Source organism: Syngnathus scovelli, chromosome 7 (genome assembly GCF_024217435.2).
Source record: "Syngnathus scovelli strain Florida chromosome 7, RoL_Ssco_1.2, whole genome shotgun sequence".
Classification (NCBI taxonomy): domain Eukaryota; kingdom Metazoa; phylum Chordata; class Actinopteri; order Syngnathiformes; family Syngnathidae; genus Syngnathus; species Syngnathus scovelli.
Genome location: NC_090853.1, coordinates 437,770 through 448,426, shown reverse-complemented (window position 1 = coordinate 448,426; position 10,657 = coordinate 437,770). Strand labels below are relative to the sequence as shown.

Below are 10,657 nucleotides of genomic sequence, written 5' to 3'. Positions count from 1 at the left end.
TGACTATTTTTAGACACACTCGAGAGCTCCCGCTGCAAAGTCAGCTAGCTCATTTACATCTGCTTAGCATGCGAGTTTCCTCACATCACAATGAGCCACCCCGATACAAATCATGCCGGCGGCACCTTCTACCTTCGCCGCTTGCAAACGTGGCTCGTCTCGGTTGACCCACGACGGTCACGGCGGATGGACAGATGCCTCGTCAGCACCGCTTCCGCACTTTGAGGGTGCCTTCAAATGGACAAATAGAAAAAACAAAGACTGTTATACATTTTGTGTACGTATGCAGAGAGCAGGCACTTAAGAGAAGTCCAAAAGGCCGGCCCGGTACAGGCGTGCACAGCTGCTACTCCAAGATGCTCAGTGGAGCAAGGAAAGGGCGGACCGCTCTCAAAAGTCAGACGTACATTTTGATGGAAAATGAAAAGCACGTAAAGCGACACACCGCATCTGCTCGGCTCCAAAACAGCAAGCGAGCGAGTGCCGCCACCTGCCTGGACCGCCCGCTTGCCAATTGCCCGTTTTACAGCACCCGTAAAAGCTGCTGCCATTTTATGCCCGGACGGAATGTGTCGAGGGAAGTTGACCGGGGAATATTGTCACATCGTAGGCTGCTCGCTGCGAATTGGGCAATGTTAAAAGAGGCGTTTGAAGTTTTGGTGGTGATGATGTCTCGCATCATCTATCAACGTATTGCACATCTGAGGAGCCCATCCGTCCGTCACAGCCATCAGCGGATTTTCTCTCATTATGTTCCTCCTCCCCCCAGGCCAGGCCGGGCCAGGCCGGGCCAGGCCAGGCCAGGCCAGGCCAAGCCGGCGAGGTAATGATTACCCCCAGCTAGTCTTTGTGCTCCTTTGACACCAGGCTGCACGAACATATTTGCATTATTTATACGGCTGCTGTCGAGGAGCCATTAAAGCTATGATGAAAGCCTGCGTGGAGGCACGTGAGTGAGACGCTCGTTGCTTTGTGCTGCTTAATGGGTCGGGCTGCTTCCAGACTTATATATGGAGATGTTCGTTTTCTCCAGTCTGGACAGCCCATGTTTTGGGTTTGATTGACTCAGGTTGTGGGCACCCATAAAAATGGTCATCAGGACTGGGAAAACCAGGTGTTTTTCTTCCAAGAATTTAGTTGAAAGACACCAATTCCAAGAGTGTTGGGGCCCTCATTACAGCGACAAACTAGCCCCCACGCTCTCACCACCAGGTGGATTTATATCTTGTGTTATTGCAAGTACACATTAAGGGCTGGATCATTTGTTCCAGCTTGGACTTACTATACTTGCGTCTTAACACATTGTCCACTGCCCTGTGATTTTGCGTCAGCCATCTGTCTAGTTTGCATCGTTAAAAATGGGTAACGATGGGAAAAGTTTGTCTCTGAAGCCTTTGTGTTGAGAAAACATTTCTGATTTTGGGGCAGCAGCAGCGGCGGCGGCAGCAGCAGCAGCAGCAGCAGCAGCAGCAGCAGCAGCAATGCCAGTGAAGCTTATTATTACTTGAAGGATGACCAGGCCATGAAAGTGCTTCCTTTATTTTCATGCTTAAATGAAACTGGAAGTGAGGTTTGGAAGTTTGCATCTGGTCGCCAAGTGTCATTCACAACACATTAAGCAGCTTCACCCGAGTGTTAGGGTAATGAGTTTCGCCTTGTTTCACTTAGCCCATCTATTCTTTCCAAATCGCTGACTGAACAGGAATTACAGCCAACGATTAAAAAGTGCTCTAATTACTCGTGAGTGCTGAACACACAGCTCTCGTTTGGCTTTCACAGAACTTTTCTTTCCTCCTAACTTCTCTGGAAAAAACATTTGAAAAAATGTTCGAGCTTAAAAGGGGGTCCAGGGAACTCCTTCAGGTGTCCTACCCATTGAAACATACAGTACAGTATGTCACTACCTAACGTACATTTGCTACCTCTGGAGCTCCCCAACCACCTAACGTTGCTGTGTATCGTCATTCGTCGTCATGGGGGGACGTCAAAACAATTTACGACAAGAAAAGTGAGCCCGCCCGAACAGGGACTTGAACCCTGGACCCTCAGATTAAAAGTCTGATGCTCTACCGACTGAGCTATCCGGGCTCTGTACGAACCAGCGTGGCCAGCTTTTTTAATACCGCTATCTAGACTGTTGCCGGTTTCAAAAGTACTTTGTAAAACAATAATTATCCAATAAACTAAGAATGACATCTCACACGTAAATAGCTGTTTTTCATTCAGAAAATGACCAGACGTAGCTAACACCGCCGCACTGACAAAATTACATCGATGTACTTTCTTTTAGCGGTATTAAATCCATTTACCTGTCTCCTCGGTGATGAATCATTTGTCTGTCTTTACTTGTGTAGTCATTAAATTGATGAATTTGATTTTCTTTTAAATGAAGTGTTATCAAATTAAACGAAATGGAATACTTTTCCGCCATCTTGAGGCCGGATGGGAAAATGGAAACGTCACGATTTACGTCATTCACGATGCCTTCAAATACCAATATCCACTATATAGTATATATTTTTAAAGTTATATCTGTATCTAAATTGAATCAAAATGTATGTAGAGTGTGTCTAGACAGGAGAAGTCAAGGTGGGACGGTTCTTGTATTAAAAAAAATAACAATAAAATTAAATAAATAAAGTTAAAAAATCCCCAAAATTGATATGTTCGATGAAAAAAAGAATCATAAAATACAATGGCGTTTTTTAAGCAAAGTATTTTTGGGTGGCAAATGTACAATGCCAATGCTTTTGTACATTTGAAATCAAATAAAAAAAGTTTTGAGCAGAGACGTGTTCACGACGTCATCGAAGCGCGCCGTAAACTCTTACGCGTCGTCCACGCGCATCCTACTAGAGCGACAAACGTGGTCCAAACAGCAAGCATCTTATGATTTATATACTCCTAGTTTAACATACTCAACAGAATATAGTTAACGAAATTTAATAGTAACTTGGCCGTTTTCATCAACTGTCGACTCGATTAGACACGTCGCAGACCGGTAAGTAAAATTGGAGCTGATTTTGGGGACGGTCTTACTTTAAAAAATGAATGTTTCGGCAATATACAGAGCTTGGGGGGGGACTATGTTTAATGAGGACGAAGACTGGAATGACGCTGCCGACGTCCTCAGTCAAAGTGTTGTGAAAAAGAAGCCAGACAGCAAGAGCCCCAATGGAAAGGTACGGCGTGCTGTGCAGTCTGCACAACAAAATCACATCGAAGCCCCTTGTGGCACCATCGAGTCTTGTTAACCCGAGGAGGGAAAAGGGCTTTGGGGTGACAGTTGCCACATCCATAGTATTTTCCATTCTGCTTAGTCCAAACATGTGGGAAAGAAGAGCCTCCTGCGAACGCTGCAGATGTTGGAATCCATACCAGACTGGAAGGACGACGAGCCTCAGCCTGACAGCGACAGCGACCTCGAAGCCGCTGCGCCGCACACCAAGAAGAAGAGGAAGAAAAAGAGGAGGAAGAGGACGAAACAAGCCAGTTCGACAACAGAAGAGCGGGAGGACAACATTGAGGTTAAGGAAGACCAAAGTGTAACCAAGAAGAACAAAGTGGAAAAGAAAATTGGTGAGTGATGGGATTCTTTTAAAAACACACCCCTGTTGTTCAAACAAGGACTTGCCTTCTGTGGTTCAATAGAAATAACGCAAAGACGTCTTCGGGCACCGGCAGGCGAGACGGAGGACAAAGAAGCGGTGCAGAAGTCGGCCGCCGATGCCCTGAAATTCAACAGGCAGCAGTGGAAAAACAAAATGAAGAACAAGAGGAAATGTAAAAATAAATACCAGCAGATCAAAGCTCAAAAGGAAGCGGAGAAGGACGAGGACAAACCTCCGGCGACCGGGTGCGCGCCTCTCACTGGGGGCAAACCAGTGCAAGCGCCAGACAAGAAAACGCTGCCGCAGAAAAAGACGGATGAGGACAACGCCGCCGAGAAGGACGAGGACAAATGTCCGGCGACCGGGTGCGCGCCTCTCACTGGGGGCAAACCAGTGCAAGCGCCAGACAAGAAAGCGCTGCCGCAGAAAAAGACGGATGAGGACAACGCCGCCGAGAAGGACGAGGACAAATCTCCGGCGACCAGGCGCGCGCCTGTCCACGGGGGCAAAAGAGTGAAAGCGCCAGACCACACAGCGCTGCCGCAGAAAAGGAAAAAGACGGACGCCGCTGCCACTGCCGAGACGGAAGCCGTTAAAAGCGCCAAGCGGCAAAGGGACACCCCCCCGGTCAACGGGTCCACGCGGGATTCCCGGACAGGGCGGCAAAAAGCCGAGCAGCTCAAGGCCGAGAGGCTGAAACGCCAGCACCTGCGCAAGCTTCTCGGGGCGGCCGAGGAGCGGGAGGAGGAGCCGGACAAGGAGGAGGAGCCCGTTTTGCAGGAGGCCGAGGATGCGCCGGAGGACCGCTCCGGCAGGTTGCGCCGGCGTATGGAGCAGCGCCTGGAGGCGGCCCGCTTCCGCCACATCAACCAGTTCCTGTACTGCAGCAGCAGCGGCGAGGCCAAGCGCATGTTCCAGCAGGACCCGCCGGCCTTCGGGATCTACCACCGGGGCTTCGCCGAGCAGGTGCGGCGCTGGCCCGCCAACCCCGTGGACGCCATCATCGACTACATTCAACGCAAGTAAGACGCCGCAGCGGCAGCGGTCCATTTCAAGCTAAACTGTTTAGTGGCGGGCATCCCACGCAAGACTTTGTCGTTTTGTTGCGCTTTCAGGCCTCCGTCGCTGGTGGTGGCCGACTTTGGCTGCGGCGACTGTAAGATCGCGCTCAGCGTCAAGAACAAAGTGCACAGCTTTGACTTGGTGGCCCTCTGCGACCTGGTGACAGTCTGCGACATGGCCCACGTGAGTGAGCCAGCCCGTGCCTGTGCCTGTGCGTCTTTGCAAAACTGCTCACCCCCCGACGGCCTCTCTGTCGGCAGGTGCCGCTGCAGGACAGGTCGGTGGACATCGCCGTCTTCTGCCTGTCGCTGATGGGGACCAACCTGGCCGCTTTCCTTGCCGAGGCCAACCGGGTCTTGAAAAGAGGGTAAATTGAAGAAGTGGTCCGTCGGGCAATTTGCCGCAGAAAAGTGAAAAAAATGATACGGGTGACAGCGTCTTGATGGTGCTCACTCGTATCTCAGAGCAGTCTGGCCCTTTTTCAGGGGCAAGCTGAAAATCGCCGAGGTGGCGAGCAGGTTCGACAACGTGAGGAACTTCCTCACGGCGCTGACTAGGCTGGGGTTCAAGTTGGAGTCGAAGGTGAAAGGTTGGGGGGGGGGGGGGGTGTTCACTGATATTTCCATTTTGCTTGCAATAAATGGCCCTTTTTTTAATTCATGTTATGATATTAAGGAGGAAGCCTTTGTAATCTTGTGTTTGCGTTCTCTCTCTTTGTAGGATACGGAGAACACTCATTTCTACACGTTCGACCTCATCAAGACGGGCGACGCGCCGCCAAACGTCAAGAATTTCGGCTTGCAGCTGAAGGCCTGCTTGTACAAGAAGAGATGATTTGTTCCAGAGCCACGTTTAACAACACATTTGCTCAAAATGAGGATTTCTTTTGAAAAAGCTTTTAGCGTGGACGTGTGTACAGTTGTTAAGATATGAACACGTTTTCTTTGTTGTTTTGAATCATTGTTTTTGTATGCAATTCCTTCAACTATAGAAAATGATGTGAAATAATTCAAGTCAACATTTTATGACACGATGACAATGAAGCCTTGGAAGAAAGGTTTTCTTACAGCAGTCCTGAAAGTGTAATGTTACAAGAATAATCAGGCATCAAAATTTCTTTTAGGATAAGAAGTGGAATAGAAACTGCCTGGCTGGCTGGCTGAGCCAGTTCCCCGGCCGCTATTTTGATTGCTTTTGCTGCACTTGTCAGCATTAGCCGCAAGGGGGCCTACTAACACCGCCGTGCTGGGGAAATAAGAAACTAGCGCCCCAACAAGCCGACATGAACATGATCGAATGTAACCAAACGGCTGTTTATGGCGTCATTTCTTTGAGTAGTTTCATTTTTGGGTGGTTGGCAAGACTTTCAAATGATTTGCTTTCCCTTGGTTGCCGTTCGTCAATTGACTCCTTCTGCGCTAGCTCCGAACCGTCCAAGTTCTGCTCTTTATTTTGGCGTCCAACTTCTGCACTGCTTGGACGACTTGCCGACACGCACACGTCGCTCATGGGCTATTATTGATTTTCCAAACAAATCTAGGCCACGACAGCCTCAATGCACACTTTCCCCAGATTCACTAATAAGTTGAATGTGAGCACAAAACAACGTCCTGGCAAGGGAGGCGTGATCTGCTTTCCAACCAATATAGTTACTCAATTATTATTCAGAATGGGAAAGCTCTCAAAAGCGATTGGTTTTTTTCGACTAAAGGAACAACTGTAACTCCCAGTTATACCAGTCCTCCTCCACGACGGCTCGCCCCAATGCAAAAGCGGGCCCCGGCCAGTGCGAGGCCCACAATATGTGCCGCCGCCGCCGCTCATCTCATCAACACTGCAGAGAGAGGCGAGCGAGCCATGCAGCGGCGCCGGCCCGTGTGGAAAGTTGTGCAAAGCGCACATCCCACATCAAATGACTCACTCGTTTTCTTTCCAACAGGAAAATGAACAAAAGATGGACTTCTTTCTATTCTGAGGCCAAAGGCAGATTGAATTTCTGCACAGGAATGGCATCCAAGCATGTCATCGTCTTTTCTTTTTTTTTTAGCCAAACTAACTCTGGCTGAACCGAAGCCGAACCCCAGCAGAAACACGAATGCCTAAGCTCCGGCCCGGTATGACCCCGACTTAACCTATCCTGGGCTAAGAATTGGCTGAAGAGTTCTCTTCAAAATAATATGACACAAGTCAAAGTGAGAGAAAGTCCTTCAAATCACTTGTATGAAGCGGCTGGCATACAACTTATTGGAATCAAAGCATGAAACTTACTTGGTGTTGATGTGCAATGTTGCCAATTGCCTCCGAGCTTGCTCCTGTTTGAAAGTTTTCAGCCGGGTTGTTGGCACACGAGGTATTTCCCGAGGTGGCATTTTCCCGAGGTGACATAGTTTCAACAAAGCGCACCCGAAGCCAAAAATGACGCCTTTGCAAAAGGCAGCGTGTGACCGACCGTGTGGAGACACGTGCAGCTGGAGCACGGCCATCGCTTGACGGCCTTGACGAGAACAGCTGCAAATGAAAGCCTAACGAGCAGCCAGAAAAGGGAAATGGGACAAAAACAAATCGCATTCTAAACCAAAGTCAACCAAACACCCTTCACGACTGCCTTGAGTTTTTCCTGCACATCAAAACGCGTTTACAAATCAAGCAGCAGCCGCCGCAGCAGCTGCAGCAGCCGCAGCGCAAAGGTCAAGTGGGGCCCAAACATGGCCGTCGACCTCCGTCCGGTCACACAGCCAAAGAAATGTCTTAGCCCACCCGGCCGGCACCGTGTTCCCGCTCGCTACGCATGTCTGCTTCGACACTTTGCGCAGGAAAAAAACGCAGCAAGGAAGCAAGCGAGCAAGGTAGCGGCGCATCCGTGTCATGGTTTCACTTGGGAGGCTCGTAAAGGCCGCTTTCGAGTCACGTGGCGCGCTGACAAAGAAAGCGGCCCCTCCAGCGCGCGGCCAAAAGATCCGTCCAAGTCTACCAGGGCCCGTAAAACAAGAGCGCGATTTTTTTCCAAGCGCGCCCACGTCCAAAGTCAATATGTTGTGTGGTGAAATACGGCTCGGCGCGGCGCGGCGCAGCGCTCAGACACTGGATGGAAGAAATAAATCCATTTCCAGGCAGTTTTATTGATACAGGTGCACACTCGTTTAGCGGCTTCTTTTGCAGCAAAGCGGCGTTTCGATACGGCAATCCAGGTTCCACTTAAGCCCTTCGGGTACCCATAAGCAGCGGAAGACCTCTGACGACTTGGGGACGTGTCGGCCAAGCCGCTTGAAAAATGTCAACTCGGCCATGTTGGAAGTTACTTTCATTCCAACTCCTGGATGGAGTGAGCTCCAAATGTAAAGACGTTCTGCAGATAGCTCCATTTTAATCAAGAAAACAAGCAGTTTTCTACTTTACGACAAGCTTGTCGCCTCGTGTCCATTTTTCACCGCAGCGGGGCGCCCGCCAGGAGGCCGAGTCCACTCACTTGTGGTTCCTAGAAGCTTTTGAAGAAGCTCGGTCAGTGACGGGCCACGTCTGTCCGCCCGTCGATGGCTGAGGAAACGACGGCACTGAGAAGAATTGTGGAGTCAGCGCTTTGTCTTCAAACTCCTGCAGCTTTATACTGTAGCTGTACACATGCCACCTTGCCTCTGCTAAACAAGTTAGCTGGTTAGCATTGGAGACAATGTTGGAGGAAGGTGAAACACAGTTCAGGAACGAAATGGAACATTCCATTTTTGGACACGCACGCACACACACGCACACGCACGCACACACTTGCCACGCCGCTTGGAGCCAAGGTAATAACGTCAGGAACGAAAGTGTGGAGGTCACTTATACACGCTAATTAAAGCAGCCCAAGCGCTTCCCTGTCGAATGCTTCGGAAGCTTGGATGAAGAGTCCGGAAAACGTCCAAAGTGCTTCGCTGCTCTGGGCCGGAATGTCTTTCCCAGACAGGGAGTTTGCGCACGAACCCTCCGCTCCGTTTCACAGATGTCCATCCAGGTCACGTTCGACGGGGTCGACCCGGTCGGGATGCGCTCAAAAGGTTTCAGAATTCAACCGTGTCATGGCTGAAAAACAAACATAGAACGGAGCTCATTTCAAACCGTAAACAAAGGCTCACTTTGAACAATGGCCAGGAAGGCGCTGAAAAGTCATCAACTCAAATCCATCTGAGGCTCGATGGATGGACGGATTCGCGCAGTGCCACTGTGCGCGTCTTTAGCAGCCACCCGGGTGCAAATGCGCCTTGCATGGCTCTGCATGGCCGCAAAGCTTTTAAAGAGTTCAACTCATCCACTCTCGTGCGCCTAATGACTCCTTAGTGGACTTGAAATGACTCGCAGATGATGAGGCAGGCCGTCAAGAGGCATTTAGTGGCGAGTCGGCGACTCATTATGCCGCATAGCTGAGTGCTTCGTGCGTTGATGCAACTGAACGCGAGTTGCTTCATTTGTTTACTCGCCATAAGCGGACTGGCTGAGCTGAATCTCCTTTAGCGCTTCATCCACTTGGGATAGTCGACCGGTCGTAAATGAACATTTTCATGTCGAAGATGCAGTTACATACTCTGAGCCACCAAGTCGAGTTAGCCAACAAACGGAGCGAGTCGAGTTAGCAGGTAACGCCTAGCTGACTCAAATGAGTCACTCTCCCATTAATTGACATTTGTCAGGATTCTGATAAATATGAGGAAATAATACTAGACCTAAATGAGAAGAAAAATATATTGACTAAATAAGTGAGTCGAAGACTTCCTTCGTTGGCAGGCAGCTAGCTCCTAATTAAGGAACTTAATGACGATGCGCGCGTGGATCTGGGCTAATTGCCACGCACAGCCCCGAGCAAGCAGCAGGACAAACGGCTCCAGCGCCCGCTGGCCCGCCCGCAAATCGATGCCACTTTATGGACGTGGCGGCGATTGCACGCGGCCGGCGGCGTTCCCTTGCTCGCGCTGGCTTGGCGTCTTTTGAAAGAAAGATCAGATGCTTGGCACTCGAGCACATCGGCACCGCTGCAGCCAGCGGGTGTCAAACGGCACGCAATGCAGCGCTCATGCGACTCAACTTCGTGCAAAAGTTGATTGGACTCGATCGCAAAACCAATGAGGCTCTGCTATGATCTGGTGGCCCATGTTTTCCAGCAGAGAGGAAAACAAGCAAGATGTTGGAGCCGACCAAGGTTCCGTCGCTGCTCCATACTTACTTGGAACGCAAATGCGAAAATCAAAGCTGACAAGACAAAGCGTGACTGCCAACGACGGACGAGACTTGCGATTTCCTCGACTCAGAATCACGCTTGAATCTGGTTCCGCCTATCACGAGGAGTGACGTTCCAACTATAGCAGCCCATATTGCAGGTGTTATCCCAAGACGCGTGCGCGCGAGCGCACGCAGCTCCTTGCTTTCCTGCCTGCCGATAGCAAACAGCAGCCAGCGTCACCTTTGCGTTACTTGCGCTGACTCCGCATTTGGCAGCCTTGCGCTAAGTGATTAGGCGGCTGCCCTGTGTGTTAGGGAGGGAGGGAGGGAGGGAGAGTGCCGCTTATTTCTGCTACCAACAATAACACACAACTATTGTACGTTTTGAACCTTTTGTGCAGAGAGGCCTAATGATCAAGTAGTGCATTTATGCATCTACGTCATTGGCAAGCGGTGGCTGGCGGTCGCATGAGGGGATCCCGCTCGGAACCAATCAAAAGACTGGAAAGTAGCTTCGCCTAAGCTTTGGAAACAGGAGAATATCAATTTGGAGCCCTGAAAATGGAACCAGGATAAATCAGTGACATCACACACACGCGCAGAGAAGCATCCAGTTAGGAAGTCCAGTTGTGCCAAGTTAACCTGTAGATTAGCTTCAGTGAATAAATCTCCCTCTCTTCGTCTCGAAGCTCAAAAGCGTCACTCCGTGTTTTGGAAACGGCCCTTTTCCAGATGCAGTCGGAAAAATAAAGGCAGGAATTCAAACGGGCGAGTAAATCTCCACGCTGTCAGCCGGG

The 10,657-nt window shown here is 50.1% G+C and overlaps 1 protein-coding gene and 1 non-coding gene across 4 annotated transcripts; one reads left to right on the top strand and one right to left on the bottom strand.

Annotated features, from left to right (window-relative positions):
* Nucleotides 1-2,015: 2,015 nt before the first annotated feature.
* On the bottom strand, nt 2,016-2,088 carry trnak-uuu (transfer RNA lysine (anticodon UUU)). The gene has a single exon. It is a non-coding gene; the product is annotated as a tRNA-Lys (tRNA).
* Nucleotides 2,089-2,803: 715 nt separating this feature from the next.
* rrp8 (ribosomal RNA processing 8) lies at nt 2,804-5,630 on the top strand. Of its 3 annotated transcripts, none has more exons than XM_049726359.1 (8): nt 2,804-3,001; nt 3,071-3,182; nt 3,321-3,579; nt 3,685-4,633; nt 4,727-4,856; nt 4,934-5,040; nt 5,159-5,255; nt 5,394-5,630. In XM_049726359.1, the coding sequence occupies exons 2-8, from the start codon at nt 3,087-3,089 to the stop codon at nt 5,505-5,507; spliced, it is 1,752 nt and encodes a 583-aa protein (XP_049582316.1). In that variant the 5' UTR covers nt 2,804-3,001; nt 3,071-3,086; the 3' UTR covers nt 5,508-5,630. The 3 variants fall into 3 exon arrangements, with proteins under 3 accessions (XP_049582316.1, XP_049582315.1, XP_049582314.1); XM_049726358.1 differs by having other exon boundaries at nt 3,652-4,633; XM_049726357.1 differs by having other exon boundaries at nt 3,628-4,633.
* The last annotated feature ends 5,027 nt before the right edge of the window (nt 5,631-10,657 follow it).